General features: G+C 34.3%; 3 protein-coding genes across 3 annotated transcripts; 1 reads left to right on the forward strand and 2 right to left on the reverse strand.

Annotated features, from left to right (window-relative positions):
• Nucleotides 1-1,951: 1,951 nt before the first annotated feature.
• LOC116112149 (putative UDP-glucose flavonoid 3-O-glucosyltransferase 3) lies at nt 1,952-2,443 on the forward strand. Its single transcript, XM_031398328.1, has one exon. The coding sequence runs from the start codon at nt 1,952-1,954 to the stop codon at nt 2,441-2,443; it is 492 nt and encodes a 163-aa protein (XP_031254188.1).
• A 2,937-nt stretch (nt 2,444-5,380) lies between these two features.
• LOC116112064 (zinc transporter 1-like) lies at nt 5,381-6,922 on the reverse strand. The gene is made up of 3 exons (XM_031398250.1): nt 6,135-6,922; nt 5,913-6,062; nt 5,381-5,807 (listed from the first exon to the last, which is right to left on the reverse strand). The coding sequence occupies exons 1-3, from the start codon at nt 6,789-6,791 to the stop codon at nt 5,502-5,504; spliced, it is 1,113 nt and encodes a 370-aa protein (XP_031254110.1). The 5' UTR covers nt 6,792-6,922; the 3' UTR covers nt 5,381-5,501.
• A 9,399-nt stretch (nt 6,923-16,321) lies between these two features.
• On the reverse strand, nt 16,322-18,054 carry LOC116112065 (zinc transporter 1-like). The gene is made up of 3 exons (XM_031398251.1): nt 17,339-18,054; nt 17,017-17,166; nt 16,322-16,912 (listed from the first exon to the last, which is right to left on the reverse strand). Exons 1-3 carry the CDS (start codon nt 17,957-17,959, stop codon nt 16,778-16,780), a joined length of 906 nt encoding a protein of 301 aa, XP_031254111.1. The 5' UTR covers nt 17,960-18,054; the 3' UTR covers nt 16,322-16,777.
• Between the last annotated feature and the right edge of the window lie 4,322 nt (nt 18,055-22,376).

Consider the following 22,376-nt stretch of genomic DNA (forward strand, 5'->3'; position numbering starts at 1 on the left):
AAATTTCAAAAATATCCTTACTCTATTTCATTGATTTGATGTCATTTACTTTCTACATTAAAGTCTTTTTGGTTAAATTAATAACCAAACAACGAACAAATTGTTCATAAAAGCTCTACTCTTGTTTTCTTTTATAAGGTCTATTAGAACAAGTCATACCAAACAACCCTTAGATGAAATAAGAATACAAAAATCGCTTTTATCCATTATGCATATGATATATTAAAATAATTTTATGAACAATAAGTTTGTTTTATCATTTTGAGTTAAATATCATTAAAATGACACTATCTGTTATATCAAATTGACATTATAAATTACTTTAAATAATTTATTCCGGTATATCAATGTAATATTTGGAGTATCATTTCTTGATGGCTCAAGAAAATATTCCGTCATTCTATAACTTTTTTTTCCCACCCAATAAAGTTGCTTCTTCTAGTGAAAAAATAATTAAAAAAGACCAAATATCAACAAAATATTAAAATATCATTTCTGGGTTTAATACTTTAATTCAACAACCTTCTATTGTTCTATAATATTAATTTATTTTCTTGCGCCGATTGAATCACTTCTTTTGCACCGACTGAATCACTTCTTTCAGAATAAGTCCATCGAAAAACAATAAAAAATGACCATAAATAAAAAATACAAATTCAATAAGACAAGTTTCTAATGTCAATACAATGCAAAAAAGTATTAGCAATCCAATACACTTATTATTAATTCACATCCTTGCAATGTTAATGTAATATACCTATATTATTATTATTATTAATAAATATTAATTATAGAAGACACAATAAATACAAACCTAATGTGTAAAGACATAGCAATTTGATTATTTAATGTGTCAAAATTAAGCAATTCTAGATCTTTCAAAATACTCCCTCCGTTTCATTTTAATAGACGTTTTAGGAAAGTATTTTTTTGCCAAAATAAAAGTCGTTTGACTACTCTATCCTCTCTCTCTTCCTCGATGAATTCTCCTGTCCTTTGTATTCCAATTTTCTCTGCCCTCATCTCCGCTCTCTCTTTCTCCATCTCTACCCCTTATCTTCTCTCTCTCTTTCTTTTTCAAATGCAGGTGAAGAGCAGCCGGAGAATCAAAATTTTCCCACTGTAATTTCAGTGAAAGAGTCAGTATGAGGAGAGAGAAATTTGTTTTCTTAAAAATTGTGCAAAGTCTTAAAATATCACTTAAAAAGACACAGAGAGAGTATATCACAGGGCGAACAATCTGCATGGGTATTTATGGAGAACAACCAGCACAGGTATTCATGAATTTTAGAGTTAAGAATATCTCATTAAACCACATATCTAACGTGGCGAAAGAGAGCAACCCTAAACCAATTTTACCTTTGGACTTGGAATACCGATTCAGCAATTAATATCTTCTACAACATCACCAATAAAATTCAACCACATAACAATCACAAATTCTATGTGTCAAAATAAGACAATTTTACAAGTTACAAAATGTGTCACCTGGCGAACAACTTGCATGAGTATTCAGCTTTATATATATATATATATATATGTTTTAAACAATTTTAATAATTGAATTATGAAAATCATATGTATATTACATTGATTTAATTTAATATTTAAAAGTTTTTCTGACAAAAAGAAACCTTAATACTCGATAGGGAAAAAGTTTTATTTTTCTTTTTCTTTTTCTTTTTACTTTTTCGATTCATATTTTATAGTCATGTCACTCAAGTGCAAGTCAGCACCTGCCCATTTATTAATTTGAAATTTATACACTTAATTATAAATTAATCTAGATTAGGTTATAATTAATTATTATCTCCAATTTGATTTTTTTAGTACTTTATTATAATTTATTCATTAATGGTCGCAAGCCACTGCACGTCACGTAATATCTGGTTTCTTATATAATTGACAAATTTTCATTGGCTTTACCATTTATAACAAAATGTTAAAAACGATGAAGAAAGCTGAGCTGGTGTTCATCCCTTCACCAGGCGTCGGCCACCTGAGATCGACGGTCGAGCTGGCAAAGCTCCTCCTCGAACGCGACCACTGCCTCTCAATCACCGTCCTCGTCATGCAGCGACCCGTCGACACCAAAGTCAATCCCTACCTTCACTCACTTGACAATAACATCAACATCATTCGCCTCCCAAACGTTGATCCTTCCCCTCCAAAATCATCTTCTCGGATTAGCTCCTCCAATTCGTTCATCGAAAGCCACAAACCCAACGTCCAAGAAGCCGTCGCTAAGCTTGTTCATGCCGAGTCAGCCTCCGATGATTCACCTCGACTCGCCGCGTTCGTTCTCGACATGTTCTGCACGAGCATGATCGAGGTTGCGAATAATTTTGGAGTTCCAGCTTGTTTTCTACACCTCGAGTGCCGCTTTTCTGGGCTTGAAATTTTACGCGCAAGCTCTTTTGGAACAGAAGAAGCTACTCACTGACTTGAATGACTCGGAGACTGAGTTGGAAGTACCGAGTCTTGTTACTCAGTTCCAGTCAGAGTTTTGCCGGCCGTGTTGTTAGATAAAGATTGGTCTACTGTTTTCTTTGAACAAGCGAGGAGGCTTAGAGGATGAAGGGTATTTTTGTGAATACATTCATGGAGCTGGAATCGTATGCGGTCAAGTCTTTCTCTGACGGTAAGATGATCAACGTCCCACCTGTATATACTGTCGGACCCGTTTTGAATCTCAGGATGATGGCAATGAACAAGATCAGGTGGGTCATTACAAAATCGAGATCATGGAATGGCTTGATGATCAACCGCGGTCTTCAGTTGTGTTTCTATGCTTCGGGAGCACGGGAAGCTTTGATGAAGATCAGTGAAAGAGATAGCTTCTGCGCTTGAGCGCAGTGGCATGGATTCTTGTGGTCTTTACGTCAACCTCCATCGAAGGGTCATATTGGTTACCCTAGTGATTACACAGTTGACGGACGTGTTACCCGAAGGATTTCTCGATCGAACGGCTAAGATTGGGAAGGTGATCGGATGGGCTCCACAAGTGTCATCTTGGCCCACGAGGCGATCGGAGGGTTTGTATCACATTGCGGGGGGAATTCAGTGTTGGAGAGCGTATGGTTTGGTGTTCCAATTGCGACGTGGCCTATGTATGTTGTCAACAATTCAACGCTTTTGAGATGGTGATTGAGTTGGGATTAGCGGTTGAGATTAAAATGGACTATATAAAGGAGTTTCTGGGATTATCTAACAATAGTGAGTGCAGAAGATATAGGAAAAGGAATAAAGAAATTAATGAAAGGTGATGGTGAGATAAAGAAAGGATGGGGAGCAGTGAAAAGAGTAGAAAGGCTTTGATGGAGGGTGGATCTTCGTTCTCTTCATTGGGTTGCTTCATTGATGATGTTATGGAGAACATAGGATCAAAGGTACCAAATTGATGTTAATGTATAATTCAGTTTATTGTTATAATTTTAGTAGTGAAATTTAGTAATAATTTATGAAAGGAAATATGAACTAAATAAAGTAAATAACAAGGACCAAAGTCAGAAAATTGAGAGATGTGATTGATATTGTTTAGCTTCTCAAATTTTTGAATGGTTAGAAGACTGAGTAATATTAGATCTACAATTCAATATTACAATCTTCTTTCATATCTTTTAACGTGATAATTTTTCATTGGTTAGCTCGTAAATGGGCAGACGGACTCATACAAATAGGTGGGACCTATTTTACGAGCTAACCAATGATGAGTTATCACGTCAAAGATTGTGAGATTGTGTTGTGGATCTAACATTACTCATTAGGTTCATTATTTACAATATTTATTAAAATATCCTATTGATTTAGATTATAAATATATATTTTTACAATGAAATATTTATTTTATATCCAATATATAGTTCTTTTACAATTAATTAATTATCTCATTGATTTAGATTATAAACATATAATAAAAAGTATAATTATAAAGATTTAAAGACATAGAAAGATAATTGATATAAAATTCGAAATATAGAGTATATGGACTTAAATCACTGAAAAAAATAATGAATAATAATTTAATTAAAGGTGGTGTTGTGTGTGATTTTTCCATCAAGCTCGGGCAACCGCGAGGGTGTAGCTCGACCTAGAATTAGTCTGATTCTACTAGTTGTCCAATCTAGTATAAGTTCGTCAACATATAACTCGACTTAACACAAGCTAGTCACGAACAACTCAAATGATCATTCAATCAATTTTCATATAACTTCAGATCCCAGATATTGTGGGAATGACTAGATCAACAACAATCTTTGCGCAATTACAGTGCCCAATCGTGAGAATATCAAAATTACAGTTCGGATCAATTATAATCTTTTTTTTTTTTTTTATTCTCATTGTTATTTACTTTATTGCATTCAATACTTGTCTTTCGCTGATAATTCGTAATCACGCGCACATTTATTCTAATCCCACCAAGGTCGATCAAAATTCTCTTATTGGTGCAAATTTTTATATCAACAGGTGATATTATTATAATAACTAATGAATTATTATATAAATAAATAAATTCTAGAATTTATCATGTATATATAGGCAATGAATTGGTACTTGTATGAATTTGTTATTCATAATATCTATTTTCCTTTAAGTCATTTTATGGATTCTTCAAACAAATCACTCTTATATAAATTGTAAAAGACAGTATTTATGTTAAAAATTAAATTTCTGTAAATTATGGATGTTAATTGAATTAGTGTGTATTTCCTCTTTTACCCTATAATCTAACTATCTAAGCCACACATCTCCAACTGAAGTGCGCATTTTTAACACCGTCTGCCAACCTCAACTGGGTGCCCAGTACGCCTATCCGGCGCTAAAAATATTTCATCCCCAAACCCCGATAAGTGAGAAGAAAAAAAATAAAGAATCATAGATCGCTTCAGTTTCATTTTCTCCTTCGAAACCCTAACATCCCTAATCAAAGTTTGGCTCGATAAATCTTCATGTATTTGATTTATAATCTTTTATTGTTTCAAATTTCTCCCTACTTTCTCAATTTAATAAATGGATCAGTTGTTATTTCCCTCCGATAACTGTGTTTATGGCGGTCTTTCTTTTTGAAGATTTAATTTCTGTCGTTGTTTCAAATTTATAGGAGTGATACATGATGATCTTTATGCTCTACAATACATATGGATGTAATTGCCTTAAGATCGCTGTGTTGAAAATGAAGGAAAATTGGAAGTGATGCTTGAATCTAAACCAAACAGTAATGTCGTATAATCTCAATTGCTTACATAAGGTTACCGATCTCCACCGTAAGGCCACCTGAAACGCCTCTGACAGCCACTAAAACCTTTCCTCTAAAAGTCATAAATTTTTAAGTCTTGAGTCAACAATTTAGTGGATTATTAATTCAACCACTTCGCCCATGGTCCATGTGTAGTTAATTATTACGATAATCTCAATTGACCACTAAGTTTAAAGTACACCATTCAACTGATAAAATTGAAAAAACAAAAAAGTGTACAGAAAAAAAAAAACAGAGCTAGGGTTTAAGCCCATTTGGCCAGTACAGACATGCAGCCAGCACCAAGCAGAAGAGAAATATTGACTGCAATTTGAAGCCCAGTATTGGTTTGAACCTTTGTGTTCATGAAATCAGCGGCAAGAAGGTCCACAAGTGACATATATATTAAGATCCCAGCTGATGCTGCATTAAAAATCCCTTCAACAATTAGAGCTGTGGGACTATTCTCTTTGTACACATTTGATATTCCTATCCCGATCGCTATTCCAACTGGGGTTGTCAATGAGAAGAACAACACCATAATTGCAATCGCTCCAGACTTGAATTTTGCCTACATAAATCAAACCAATTATAATAATTCAGATATGTTTCTTGGGAAACCAAAGGGTCAAATTGAAGGACCAGGATTCTGATCTCATGTAAGTTTAAATAATACCTGAGCGATACAACCTCCCAGCCCCATGCCTTCAAAGAACTGGTGGAAAGTCAAGGCAGCTACCAGAGGCCTTATAGTTTTTGGACTTTCGGATGCACCCAATGAAATCCCTATTATCACTGAGTGCACTACAATTCCCAACTCCAAAACCTATCATAAAGTTTCATATCATAAGTATAACCATATGATATGATAGTAATGTTAACAGATTCAAAATCAAACCTGAGATATGATACGATGTCTAAGAAGCTCTGAATCAGCCGAAGGGATGGCACCATGAGCGTGTCCATGAGTTCCATGAGTATGAACATGAACATGATCTTCATGCGGTTGAACCATCTCTTCATCTCCAGGATATTTTCCGGGCTTAGACTTATTGAAGTGAGACTTGGTGTAGTAAGAAGTTGCAGAAGCATCCACCATCAGAGTTCCAATCGTTGCCATCATCGCAACAAATCCTGTAAAAGGGAAGTTTCCCCATGGATTTTCATTCAAACATGGCGATGTCAAATTCTCGAACGCATCAGGAAGAACGTGGATGAACCCAGTTGATAGTATAACTCCTGCAGCAAAGGCCTTGATCACGAAGAAAATATTCTTTTCCGGACGTAAAGCTTCAAAGGATTTTCCCAGAATCGGAAGACAAACTCCAATAGCTCCTGCAACAAGAATCGAGGCGAAGGCTCCAAGTTTGTATTTGAGTGCCTGAGTCTTGTCGCGGTCTTCTTCTTCAATATCACATGTGCACTCTCCAAGAACAAAGGAAGGAAGAATTGAAATGATGAGAAGACAAGCAAAAAGCTTGTACAGTGGAAGATGACTATCAAGAAAGTTGGTGTTCATAATTTCAGATTTCAGAAGAAAGAGAATTATGATCATATGAAATTGTCCAAAACTGAGTCCATTATATTTATAGAAGAAGGAGAAATTAAAACTCTGTAATTCTTATGAAAATTAAGATGATGATGTTGATAACCATGGTGAAATCTTAAGTGGAAAGTAATAGGAGAATTGCACTTAGGAAATCTCAAAGATTAATGAAACAAAAAAGTGTGGAAACATGACGACATATTGCAAGGAATCATTGAAGTCTTCGCATCAAATACCGGATGTCGAAACTATGTGTAATAATTTGCAGCATTTAGCTAGCTGCCTAACTATATCTTAATATTTTTAATAATTACCCTTCGTATTCAACGGTTGTTATTAAATTTTTTAATGTCGAATTTAGCATTAATTAAGATTAAATATAAGCCGATAGATAATGGATCCCCCTTATTCTTTTTTCTTTTTTGTTTGAAAATATAACTATTAATTAAAAAATATTTTCATTGAACTAAGTTCATACTGTTGAGAAAATATAATTTAGCATTAATTAAGATTAAATTTAAGCGGATAGATAATGGATTCTCATAATTATTGGTTTTTATATTTTGTATCTGGATAATTACAGCTATTATTCTGGTCCTAAACTTTAGGATCTAAGGCTTGTATGTTAGTTATTTATGTCTACTGATTGCCAAAAATACTGAAGTTTTTCTCTTTAACATCTCTTGTTTCCAACTACTTCTCTGTTTTCACTTATACTTGAAACCGCATGCTTTCAATTCATTAACAATTACAAATTATTAATTTCTTCTATAAATTATATTGAATTATGGGATTTTATAAGGAATTTATAGAGTTTTTTTTTTTTTTTTAAGTCAGAAATCTCTCGAGCTCAGTTTACAAACTTAAACTCAAAACTAAACCCCGTAAATATTTGCATAAGCAAACCACAAAGTTCACCCGACTAACCTCTCACCGTTTAAAAGAATATATATCAATACCCTCTTATGAAAAAGCTTTTTTATTTTTTTAAAAAGAAATCTTAATTTCATTTGGAATTTTGACATGTACAGTGTCATGGGATTTGGATTTATTCGATCATTTGAAAATAAATAAATAAAAAATCATCCGTGTAAATAAAATTGACTTGTACATAAATGAGACATGCCGAATGATCTTAATAATAATAATAATAATAATTTGAACTTCGGCAGTTGCTCCAAAGACTAACCTTTAATCAATTTTTGGAAGTATGATTGGATGCCAAATTAAGTAATTAAATAAAGGTCTTAATATGTTAATTAATCTTCATATGAACTGGTTAGTCAAACATTTGGATGTTGCTAATGCAGACCTGGCCAACCAGAGACGAACATCTGTATTCCACTCAACTTTACTTCGTCAAAAAGACTAAAAAGCGACGCCTGACTACTCAAACATGCGTATTGTGCGGTCTGAGCCTATTCTTACGTCCTTTTGCTTATCTCATATCCTCATGTCACTGGATAGTGGCTTCCATGTTTGAATCTTGGTTTTGGAGATGAAAAACTCGTTGATGTAGATATCCACAGAACTCAGACGAAATTTAACTCGCCAGACCTTCCAAGTTTGAATTTGAAAAAATAATCCTGAAAAAATTTTACAATTTTTTTTTAAATTAGAAAAACTGACATGGTGTAATTAGAAATCATTAAACATGTAAAACGGGTTAAACTGAAAATATTTAAACATATGTAAGTAATATTATAATTAATGGATGTTTGTTTAAGTTTTGAAAAATTAAAAACGACCCCCTCCCTTCAAAATCACTTAATCGAGCAATATACTCAAAAAATGACCGATAAAACACTTTCGATTTCTCTGATATTTCCGATAATAAAAGTTCCCTATCTTTGACCAATATTTGATCCTAAAGATTCATTACACAAAATCATGATTGATATTCACAAAGATGATGAAAACCTAACCTCAATCCAAATCCTAGACTCCAACGACAACGGCTGTTCTAAGGTTGTCCAAGAAAACGCTCCAGCAAATCATCCGATGAGTCAAGGTGGTCCAGAGGTAGAGGAGACAACGGCGGCTCAAGAACAAAGAGAAAAATAGGAAAATGGTTTTGTAGACGAAGAAGAAAAAGAAAAATAGAAAGTGATGGTATTCAAATTTCCACCTATATAAACAACAATAATTATTATTGGTTTTGAAAGATTACGAAATCTTATATTACTTGACAACTAAACATTATAATCTGACAAGACACTAAACAAACTAGGAGGTTTAGAGAAGGGTATCAGGGGAATTGCATGGCCTAGCATCAAAGTGTACGTGAAGAAGAATAAAGTGGATTCAATAATACTTTGCGTACTAATTATTTTAGATGGATGATTTGGTGCTCACGAGAGAGCTCGAACACCAAGTCATCCATCTAAAATAATTAATTAATTAGAGGTAAAATTGTAATGGAAAATTTTATAAATTAATTATAAAATAAGAGCATTATTATCCTGAAATTTTATTAATAAGGATGTGTTTGATTGGAGGTAATAGGAGATTACTGAGGTAATGTCATCTTATATTACTTGATTACTACGTTTGATTGTCAAGTAATATAAAATTACAGTAGTTTTTCAAAACTAATAATAATTACTATTAGACCATCTCCAACCTATTGTACCAAATTGGTGCAAATTTTAGTGTAAAACACTATTGCATCTCCAACCCACTACACCAAATATTACACCAAAAAAAGTATTCTTTAGAATATTCTCTTTCTTTTTATTTTATTGTAATAATCAACAATTAATCTATTTCACTCATTATTTTTGTATATATTATTTAAATATTGGGAATGATATTTTTATTAAATAATAATTACTTTGAAAATTATACTAATTTAATAAAATTCAGCATTTATTTATTCAAATAAACATTACATTTAATATAAAAAAATATTACACCTAATATAAAATGATACCAAAAAAAAAAAAAAAAAAAAAAGACAACAATAACACAACATAAAAGTAAAATTTCATATTGATAGTAATTTAATTTTCCGAATTAGTATGTTCTTCCCACAAATGATCAATTAATGTATTTCGAAGAGCATGGTGAGCTTCTATTGTCCATTCAAGCTCAAAAAAATGTGTTGTCCATTCAAACTTTTTAGATTTAGAGTTTTTAAATTAGTGTTAATTTTTATTTTGACTTATTGTAGTTTAATATTTGCATTGAATAAAGTTTTATTTTTAATATTTTATAATTTTTTGAATTATATCATTATTATGAATGTATTATTATAAATAATAATCATATTAAATTAAATACAAATAATCAAATTTGGTGTGATTTTTGGTGTAAAATTTAATAATAAAATTAACTTAACCAAAATAAAAAAAATAAAAAAAATTAATGCGCTACAGTGCCACGCCATTTTGGTGTGGCACTACAGTGCTGCAACAAATTTGGCCCAGTACTATAGCGCTATACCAAATTGGCGTGGCACCAACAAATTTGGCCCAACACTGTAGCGCCATACCAAATTGGCGTGGCACTTAGCGCTGGGTTAGAGCCCAAACCCACGCCATTTTGGTGTTTTTTACACCAAAATGGCATGGGTTGGAGATGCCCTTAGCAATATAGGAGGTAGATTACCTCTATTTTCTTAGATATTTTAAGATTACTTGGTAATATTATTTTTGTTATAATTTTACCCCTTATTAATAATATTGTTGAACAAAAATAACATTATTTTGAAATTAACTTACAAATATATTCATAGACTATTTTATCCTTATATACAAATTTTTTAACATATAAAACCCCTGGACTTTAAAAAAATTACACAAGGGTGATGCCCGAATCTGGCCACCACTGCTAGTCATTGACGACGATGGAATGGCGTACGACCGACCAGATTTGGCAAGCCGTGAGTCTGTAAGGCTATTTCCGACAGATCCATGGCTGAAAACATCTAGATTTGGCCGTGAAACCATGGTCATAAATCTGTCCTTTCCACGGCCAAATCTCCATTGTCGTCGTCACCAGCTGTGGCTTAGGGTGTGTGGGAGTGTTTTTGTTAAGTTTTAAACCTTTTTGGTTGTTGCGATGTTTTAGCTAAATCTGAAATGTAGGGGGTTAAAAGAAATTATTCAAAAATAATAATAAAAAAAATATTATATTAAAATTTAAAAAGGAAGGCAATTTATTAATTTATATAATATACCCACCAATTTATTCCTCCAACCTAAACATATTAATATAACATACTCATAAATTTATTCCAACCAACCAAATACATTTCCCTAAACATTCCCAGTAATCTTCAAGGTAATCTATCTTTCCATTAATATAACATTTCGAGAGCATTTAGTTCAGGATATGTTCGATTACTGGAAAGTTATATTATCTTGAAAATTATTGGGAATATTTAGGAAAATGTGTTTGGTTAATTGATGGGTATGTTATATTAATATGTTTGGTTGGAGGAATAAATTGGTGGGTATGTTATTTAAATTACTGAATTGTCCTCTAATTAAATATTATTATTATATTATTTTTTAATATTGATTATTATAACCCCCTACATTTAAAAACTTAGCAAAAACAACCCCATAATAAAAGTTTGAAAAATCAACAAAGCACCCCCACCAACCCAGCCACTGCCGGCAACCACCGCAGGCCACCGGTAGCCGGCAACCTAACGGCACATGGAAGACAGGAAATGGCCTTTGCGCACTGTATGGCCATTTTTGGACAGAGATCTAGCCAGAAATGGCCAGACATGACAGATCTGGTCGTTAACAGCCATAGAAATTGCTATTAACGGCCATCAATCTGGCTGTTGATGATTAGATCAACGGATCTGGTTGGAAATGGCGATATCAAAGCACAGCGGCCATTTTCAGCCTTCCGTGCGCCGTTCCGGCTTATCGGCGACAGGCGACAGCAGGTGGGTGGGGATGGTGGCCTAGGTGGGCTGTAATTTGTTTTGAATTTAAGGGTAATTTTGTCCAAAAAGTTAATTAACTGGGGTGAAATAGTAAAAGTCATATTCATGTAAATAAATTCAAAAATAAGGGCATAATTATCCTAAACTTTTATTGATAAGGGATAGAATTGTAACAAAAAAAAGATAACCCTGGTAATCTTAGAATACCTAACAAAATGGAGGTAATCAGATCACCTCCAATATTACCAATAGTGACCACTATTGGTATTTGAAGATTATCGGTATCTTATATTACTTGACAACTGAACATGGTAATCAAATAATATAAGATGACTTAACCCCAGTAATCTCAGATAACCCCCAACCAAACGCCTCCTTTTAGTAATACAACATTCCTTGTGTTTGGTTCAGGGAATATTGTATTACTAGAAATGTTATATTAGGGGTAAAATTTTAAGGAAAATAAAATTACCAAGTAATTTCAAAATACCTAAGAAACATGTGGTATTCAGATTACCACCCATATAACCAACAATAATTACTATTGGTTTTGGAAGATTACCAGAATCTTATAGTACTTGATAACCAAACGTGGTAATTTAAGTAATATAAGATGGCATTACCTTGGTAATGGGGGATAACCCCCAACCAATTGCCTCCTAAATATAATTTAAAAAAAAAAAAAAAACCGTTATAAACGGCTTAGTAATAACATGTACAATTATTGAAAAAATTCCACGTCTCGTGGGTTTTAGTATTTACATATGGGGATAATTAGACAATTTTAAATAATATATCCTATAACATAATAATCACAAAACAATTTATCAGTATCTTATATATTATTAATACTATTTTTTTTAGTCAAACCTCCAATGACCATTCATATTAGGAATTAAAAGAATTGAACTTATGACCTCTTGAGAAATACACTTAAAAGTAGGGGTGATCGGTTCTGGATAGTCAATTCTGAAATTTGAAACCAGAACCGAAATCGAAATCAATGGTTTTGGTTCCTGGGTATCCAGAACCGAAACCTATAACAACGGTTCCAGGTACCCTAGAAAATGAAGTTTATAAAATGACAAAAAACCCTAAAAAATTTACAAATACCCACCCCACCCCCCCCCCCCCCCCCCCCCAAAAAAAACTAGCCCTTGTTAACAAAAAATAAAATTACAAATACATTATAAAGCCTTCAGGCATTCCAACTCCAATTCAACTTTATGGAAACTAAGAATTTAACATTACAAATTACAATAATCCGTTGGAAAATCACAAATTCAACTTCAAAAGAACTTAAAGTACATATAATGTTTATATATGTAAGTTTATATATCTTTATAACAAAGATGGTTCTAGTTTCGGTTTCGGTTCCTGACTGTAGGATCCGGAACCCAAACCGTTTCCAGATTTTTGGAACCAGAACCTATCCGTTGACGGCCAGTTCCGATTAGGAACCGAACCAAACCCGAGTAGCCGCAGGTTCCAGTTCTGATCGGTTCTTTTGAACACCCCTACTCAAAAGTCCTTATTCAACCATTCGACCACACAAGGTGGTTTGCATTTATAAATGAGTAAACCACTATTCCCCACCCAAGGTTCGCCTTAGTGACACTTTCCCACCCAAAAAGTTTTAAAATACCAAATTACTACCCAAACGTCAAGTTTTGTTAGTAAATTTCATCAAATACAGTAATTAAAAGATGGAAATGCCCTTAACCGTTGATAGGAATTGTTTTTAGTATTATTATATGTCATGTCAATGCATTCAATTACCAATATACCCCTTTTAATTATGTAAATACTAATATATCTGCAACTATGTATAAAATTTAAATTACCAATTTGTTCCTAATGCTAAAAAACAATCAGTAACCATTGAAATTTTAAAATTTTGAAGTAGTTAATATTACAATTTTGTCCATGTGTTTGATGCAAAATAAATTGACTGAATTTATCAATTAAAACCCAACAAGAGTGTATATTCCAAAACCATAATGCAATCGCTTTAATTGAAACCAAAAAAAAAAAAAAAAAAAAAATGGGAATGCAATTCAAATGTGTTCAATCTGGGTAAATAAACCAACAAGTTTTAAAGGGTGAGAACAAAAAATGGAGTTAAAATCACTTCATTGTCATTATCACAAATCTCATTCAACAATATCAAAGCCAATTAATTGTCATTGTCATAATTCTCATTCAAAAATATCAAAGCCAATTCAATCTCCATAGAGCAAAAATATGTGGCTTTGATTGTGGCCATAAATTTATGATCAGTAATATATACATAAAGCAAAAATATGACTAGTATTCAATCTATCTTGGGTGACCTGAAACATGAAGCTTTAATTCTTGTGCTTCCTATACTCCAAACCCTTGATGATCTCCAAGAGTTATGACCTGAGACAGAGTAACTCAATAACTTTCTCTAAAAATGTCCACAAACTTATAATACATACAGTATACAAATGATTAACCAGCTTTACACAAGATTTCCCAAAAAAACAGTTAAAAAAAAAAAAAGTCATTTTTCACTCAAAACCACCTCAAATTCACCTCAGGATATCTAAAAACTTATGATACATACATTATACAAATAATTAACTAGCTTTATAGTAAAAATTCCAACAAAAACCAATAAAAAAACAAGCCACTTTTCACTCTTTACCACCTCAAATTCACCTCAAAATGTCCACAAACTTATAATATACAAATAATTAACCAGCTTTACAAAAAAAAAAAAAAAAATTCCATAAAAAACCAGTAAAAAAACAAGCCATTTTTCACTCAGAACCATCTCAAATTCACCTCAAAATGTCCACAAACTTATAATATATACAATATACAAATAATAACCAGCCTACAAAAAAAAAAAAAAAAAAAAATCCAACAAAAACCAGTCAAAAACAAGCCACTTTACACTCTTTACCACCTCAAATTCACCTCCGAATGTCTACAACCTTATAATACATACAAGCCACTTTACACTCTTTATCACCTCAAATTCACCTCCATATGTCCATAAACTTATAATATATACATTATACAAATAATTAACCAGCTTTACAGAAAAAGGAAAAAAAAAAAAAAAACTTCAACAAGAACTGGTAAAAAACAAGCATTTTTTTCACTTTTTACCACCTCAAATTCATCTTGTACTTGTAATGTCCACAAACGAATATTTTGTATGAAATAACAATACTACTTGCATTTAAGTTAGAGGAAATCAATGACCTCAAGAATGCCTTACCTTATATGATCTTCGGGTCTCCTATATTGCCATCTTCACCTGAAATTTGGAAAGTAAAACCTTAAATCTACATGCTTAGGATTATCATATATTTTTAAACCATACGCTGTGCAGGAGGGTTATTTTGACTCATCAAGCATTCATAAGAATAGATTCCAGATTCAACAAACCACCAATAGAGTTGTTTGAATTTAGCAACATATCAATTATTGAATTTCACTAAATATAAGCGCTAATAAAAATATATGGAAAAATCACGTTCAAATTTTATAAAATAGATGAATGCATAAGATATGAAAAAGAAATAAAATAAAGGAAACAAAGGTACACTACAGAATCATTACACCCCTACAATAACACAAAAATGTACACAACAGCATCTTCATGCTTGACAACGACATCTGAATGAAGTAGCCAAACCACATTGGGACCATGAAGACCATAATAGAAGAGTTTGCTTTAGAATGAAATGAGTTGCTTCAGGAAAATGATATATCATCAAAAGAAAAATAAAGAATCAGCTTTAGAAAAGAAAAAAACCCATCCCAGATAACTAAACCATATAAAAAATAAAGAATGAGGATACAACTAAAGAGGTAAAAAAAAAAATCTCCCCTCAACAAGGACAGGTCCAATAAAAAACAAAAGAAAGAACCTTTACACATTCTAGCTAACTAAACCACACCACACCACTCATTACCTTCCTGAGCACTATCCTCCCAACCATTATGTAAACACCAAACCATCAAATCAGAATACTAGGCCAGCAAAAAATCCCCCACACCCCACAGAAGAAAGTTTTAGGTGTTATATAACTGAGTAATATCTACTCTTATCTTAACTGGTACCAAATCATTAGTTCAAAAACTAAGCAAAAAAACTACAACAACTTGGAACTTAATACAACACAAGCTAAAGCAGCATAATTTCTTCTAAAACGCATGACTAGTCAAACTGCAAAAATCTACACACGCTAAAGACTTCAATAAACACTAAGTTGATTTTTTTGGGTAATGCTTATGAGAATTCTTAAAAATCCTTCACTTTGGTTTGGAGTATTGAAAGATGTGGACAAAATTAGTATTGAAAGATGTAGACAAAATTTCTTCCATAAAAAACTGTTTATTACTCTAGAAACACCTTCCTTAAACTCCCATGAAAACCTATTCTCAACACCGATTTTCAAGTACATCCAGAACCACAATTCTAACAATTAAAATCTAACTTCACAATTTTCAATAATTTCAATGTAAAATAAATGGGTTAATGATTAATTGAATAAAAAAATACCCATTGAATAAACAATGCTGCATTACTCTTTTTCCATTGTCAGATTTGTATGAAGTAGTGAAAGCACATACAATAACAACAACAACAACATACAAGATCACATTCAAACCATGAACATAAAAGAATTAATTTATACAAACATGCACATATTCTTTCTTTTATTGTAGTAGGGAGCAATCCTCCCAGTTCTGCTCTCAACAACCACCAAACGGCTTGTCCTTCCTCTTCCTAACAAACGCAGAAGCTTGCTTCCAATAAAGCTCTTGCACTTAGCATTACTTAATTAAGCGCAAAGTTTAAAGTACACCATTCAGCTGATAAAATTTAAAAAAAAAAAAAAAAAAAAAAAAAAAAAAAAAAAAAAAAGAGCTATGGTTTAAGCCCATTTGGCCAATATAGACATGCAGCCAGCACCAAGCAGAAGAGAAATATTGACTGCAATTTGAAGCCCTCTATGGTTTGAACCTTTGTGTTCATGAAATCAGCGGCAAGAAGATCCACAAGAGACATAATATAAGACCCGGCTGATGCGCATTAAAAATCCCTTCAACAATTGAGATGGGGGACATTCTCTTTGTACACATTTGATATTGATATTCCTATCCCGATCGCTATTCCAACTGGGGTTGTCAATGAGAAGAACAACACCATAATTGCAATCGCTCCAGACTTGAATTTTGCCTACATAAATCAAACCAATTATAATAATTCAGATGCGTTTCTTGGGAAACCAAAGGGTCAAATTGAAGGACCAGGATCTGATCTCATGGAAGTTTAAATAATACCTGAGCGATACAACCTCCCAGCCCCATGCCTTCAAAGAACTGGTGGAAAGTCAAGGCAGCTACCAGAGGCCTTACAGTTTTTGGACTTTCGGAAGCACCCAAGGAAATCCCTATTATCACTGAGTGCACTACAATTCCCAACTCCAAAACCTATCATCAAGATTCATATCATACAGTACCGGATCCAGAAATTTTTATTAGGGTGGGCAAAAATAAAAACTAATTACGCGTTAATATTTTTGTTAACGTGGGCCATCCGCCCCTGATATCATAAGTATAACCATATGATATGATAGTATTGTTAACAGAATCAAAATCAAACCTGAGATATGATACGGTGTCTAAGAAGCTCTGAATCAGCCGAAGGGATGGCACCATGAGCGTGTCCATGAGTTCCATGAGTATGAACATGAACATGACCTTCATGCTGTTGAACCATCTCTTCGTCTCCAGGATATTTTCCGGGTTTAGACATATTGAAGTGAGACTTGGTGTAGTAAGAAGTTGCAGAAGCATCCACCATCAGAGTTCCAATCGTTGCCATCATCGCAACAAATCCTGTAAAAGGGAAGCTTCGCCATGGATTTTCATTCAAACATGGCAATGTCAAATGCTTGAACGCATCAGGAAGAACGTGGATGAACCCAGTTGATAGTATAACTCCTGCAGCAAAGGCCTTGATCACGAAGAAAATATTCTTTTCCGGACGTAAAGCTTCAAAGGATTTTCCCAGAATCGGAAGACAAACTCCAATAGCTCCTGCAACAAGAATCGAGGCGATGGCTCCAAGTTTGTATTTGAGTGCCTGAGTCTTGTCGCGGTCTTCTTCCTCAATATCAGATGTGCACTCTCCAAGAACATAGGAAGGAAGAACTAAAAAGATGAAAATACAAGCAAAAAGCTTGTAAAGTGGAAGATGACGATCAAGAAAGTTGATGTTCATAATTTAGAACTTCGAAGAATAAGGATTATGATAATATAAAATGGTCCAAAACTGTGTCTACTTTATTTATAGAAGAAAGAGAAATTCAGATTCTGTAATTCTTAATATGATGATATCTATGGTGAAATCATATAGGAAGTAATACTAAAAGTGAAGTTGACCATGAGACTTTAGGAAATTGCAAACACTAGTAAACAAAAAGATGTGGAAACATGTCGACATAATAAGCTACAGATAAGATGTTTCAAAGCATTCCCATTGAAGTCTATGGTTAAATTAGTAAAGTCAACTACAAGATGTCGAAATTATGTGTAATGGTTTAGTAGCATCGAATTTTCTATCTATATCTTAAAAATCTTTATTAATTAGCCTTTGTATTTTACAATTGCTTGGTGTAAAATTTGACGTTTGTTAACTTTAAAAATTAACAAAAACACCCAATCACTAGACCTGGCAAAATGGACGGGTGGGTTGGGTTAGGGTCTAGTCCTAATGGGTACGGGTCTCACGAGTATGGGTCTAAAACAGGTCAAATTAAATGGGTCTAACATTTTAGACCCGGACCCTACCCTATGCGGGTACGGGTGGACCCGTGGGTGCCCTTTATTTTTCTCAAATTTTAAATTTTTGTAGTTACACCCCCAAAATTTCTGTAATTTTCATTTTTTACGATTATACCCCACATAAAACTACACCAAATAATATCCTCCATTAAAACAAAACATCTATTAAAAATTCATAAATAATTTCCTACTCCACCCAAAGTCAATCCCAATTCCCAAGTCTATTTTACTGTATTTATTGTCTACGTTTCTCCATAAACTCAATTACTCAAACTTCCTCCTCTGAATATACTCAACCCAAAGTCAATCCTAGATTCCCAAGTCCATTTTACTGCACTTATTGTCTATGTTTCTCCATAAACTCAAACTTCCTCCTCCGAATTTTGCCATAACTGCAAATTCTTCATCACTCTCATCAAGTGAAAATCACTTTTGCGAAAGAAAAACCTAGTTGTGGAGACAGGAGAAATGGAGCCAGAAGAGTGGACAATGGAGACAGGAGAAGTGGCACTGGCAATGAGAGACGACTGATGACGATGACAATCACGATGACGATGACAATGACTATGACGATGAGTTTGAGTCTTGAGATAAGGCTAATGAGAGACGAGGTTTGAGAGAAGCCTGATGAGATGAGAGACTGAGTTTGAGAGAAATTTTGGGTTTCACAATTTGGGGCAAAATGAAAAGGAAAGGGGTTTTTTAATTTTTTCGATAAAAAACGGGTACCCATGGGTGGATCCGTGTGACCCACTGGCAAAACGGGTCAGTCTGGGTATGGGTCAATACAAAACGGGTCAAAGTTTAAAGACCCGCACCCTATATTATTTTCCTAGGTTTTGGGTCTACCCACAGGTCTACCAGTCACCCAATGGGACAGTCGACTACAGTCGGACGGCAGCCAATAGTCGTTGAAATGGTGTACGACCAATTAGATCTGGCTGGTTGACAGGCTATTCGCAAGTATACGAAATCGTGTAAGTAATAAAGCTCGAGTAAACGAGTGTCGAATCCCAAAGGAACTACCTACCAAATACCAAACTATTATATCCTATTACTATTTGATAAAACAGAATTTTAAGAGAAGCTTTAATGACAACGTAACAAACTAAAAACTAAATAAATGCAGAATTTGTTAAAGCTTTGATGTAAAAATCAATATAACTAAACCTAGGGCACAGATTTCACACCAATTTAATCCTATGCATTGACAATTTAATCCTCTTCAACTGAATTTCGAGGACGAAATTCTTATAAGGGGGGCTGATTGTAAACCCCGCGTTATTATTCCGATGCCCTAAGGTATGAAATTTACCTTTTCAAATAATTTTCTTTTTTGAATGGAAGGGTAAAATGGTCAATTTACATATATTTTGAGATGTGGCCATTATAAAGTGTAAGGGGTGATGTCATTGAAGAGTAATGAGGGTAGAATGGTCATAAAGTTGATTGATATGGTTAAATGGCGTAAACGGTAACCAAGGGTATAATGGTCTTTTCATACAAATCCATATGAAATAAGTATCCATAAAAGTGCATTAAGGGTAAGTTAGTCATTTACCTAATGGGATTGCTTAATTGTTAAGTGTTTTAAAGAAGTCAAATGGCATTAAATGAGTGCTTATCTTTATGTTGTGGTAGAAATGACCAAAACGCCCTTATATGAAAAATTTATGCCAAATGACCCTTATATCTAACTTTTATTGACCAATCACATTAGAGTAACAATTGAATGAATATTTACAAGATTTTAAGTGAGAGGAGTCGGCCTTTTACACCCCAAGTGCATCATCTTCTTCTTCATCTCTCAAATCCACCATAAAAGCCACTAATCCAAGCTTTTATTCTCAAATTTTCTTAGGATTTCAAGTTGATTTTCAAAGGAGATCACCATCCACCCTTAAAGAACTTCAATTTCAGGGTTAAAGGTGAGTTTCAAAACCCTAGTTTTTCTGAATTTTTTGGTTAAAAGAGAAATTCATAAGTGGTTATGTGTGTAAGGTAGAAAGGTGAAACTTTGGAGCCAAGGAGGAGTACCTTTGTGCTTTGAATACTAAGGTAAGGAAAAAATCTCCCTTATGACTACAATTGATAACACCTAGGGTTTATGAAACTTACATTTATTTATGTTAATATGAGTGTGATGCTATGTTTTGGTTATGGATTGTTTAAATGGGTGTGTTGATTGGTGTATGTGTGCATATGGAGGATGATTATGCCAATTAAGAGATTTGTAGTTGGACGATGTTTTGGCACTTTTTGGTTCTGAAAAAGGGGAGGTTATTATGGCCTTTTATACCAAGAATGATATGGCAAATGATATGAATGTGCAAATGAAGGTGACATGGTTAAAATGAATAGAATTCGGATTTGGCTTTTTTGGGACTTATACTGTACATGCTTCACTGAATCAGTCATAACTGAAGTTATAGAAGTCAGATTGAGCATGTGGTGCATGTTAGACAAACGTTGGAGATTTTGCAGCAACACCAATTCTTTGCCAAGGCAAGTAAATGCGTGTTTGGCCAACAAGAACTGGAATACTTGGGGCACATTGTCACACATCAGGGAGTGAAGGTTGATAACAGTAAAATTGCAGCCATGGTCGCATGGCCACCTCCCACTAATATTTCCGAGTTACGTGGTTTTTTAGGCTTAACAGGATATTATAGGAAGTTTGTTCAAAACTATGGCATCATAGCGTGACCCTTGACCCCTGACCAATCATAGCGCGGATATTACATGATGGTCGATGTGACCGCAGGTTACGAGCTCCTAAGCTTCATGGATGCTTTCTCAGGGCACAACCAAATCCTGATACACCTCGACCACCAGGAGAAGATAGCTTTTATCACAAAGAGGGGAACCTATTGCTACAAGGTGATGTCATTCGGTCTCAAGAACACTGGGGCTACCTATCAGCGGCTAGTCAATAGAATGTTTGCCAAACATCTCGGGGACACCATGGAGGTTTACATCGACGACATGCTCGTCAAGTCCCTGATAGCCGAGCAGCACCTCGACCACCTCAGCCAGGCGTTCGCCGTCCTAAGGAAGTATAACATGAAGCTGAATCTAGCCAAATGCTCATTCGGTGTTTCGTCAGGTAAATTCTTGGGATACATGGTAACTCAACGAGGGATAGAGGCCAACCTCGACCAGATCAGAGCGATCCTCAATATACCATCACCAACATGCATCAAAGATGTCCAGCACCTCACAAGACGAGTAGCCGCCTTGAGCCACTTCATCTCCAGATTCGTCGACAAGTTCCGCCTCTTCTTCCACACACTCAAGAAATCTAAGAAGTTCGAGTGGACCCCTTCCTATGAAGAAGCCTTGCAACAATTGAAGAGATACCTAACCTCCCCTCCGCTCCTTTCCAAGCCTGTAGATGGGGAGAAGCTTTACACCTATCTGGCGGTCTCAGAGATAGCAATCTCAACAGTGCTAGTTCGGGAAGATGATACGAAGCAGCTACCAGTTTACTATGTAAGCAAGTCACTCCTCGATGTGGAAACGCGATACAGTCAGCTGAAGAAACTGGCCCTCGCCCTCGTCCATGCATCCAAGAAGCTCAGGCCATACTTTCAGTGTCATTCTATAGTCGTACTCACCTCTTTTCCACTCAAGAAGATACTACACAAGCCAAAGCTATCAGGCCGACTCACGTAATGGATGATAGAGCTTAGTGAGTTCGACATATTTTTCCAACAGCGTATTGCCGTCAAGCCCCAAGCACTGGTGGACTTCATTGCTGATTTCACCCCGAGCACCACCGTCCAAGCAGAAAAAGAGTTATTGTGTATGAACAGTGGGTCGCCCTCTAAGTGGACTCTCTTAGTAGATGGCTC

This window comes from Pistacia vera, unplaced genomic scaffold (assembly GCF_008641045.1).
Source record: "Pistacia vera cultivar Batoury unplaced genomic scaffold, PisVer_v2 Contig656, whole genome shotgun sequence".
In the NCBI taxonomy this organism is placed as follows: domain Eukaryota; kingdom Viridiplantae; phylum Streptophyta; class Magnoliopsida; order Sapindales; family Anacardiaceae; genus Pistacia; species Pistacia vera.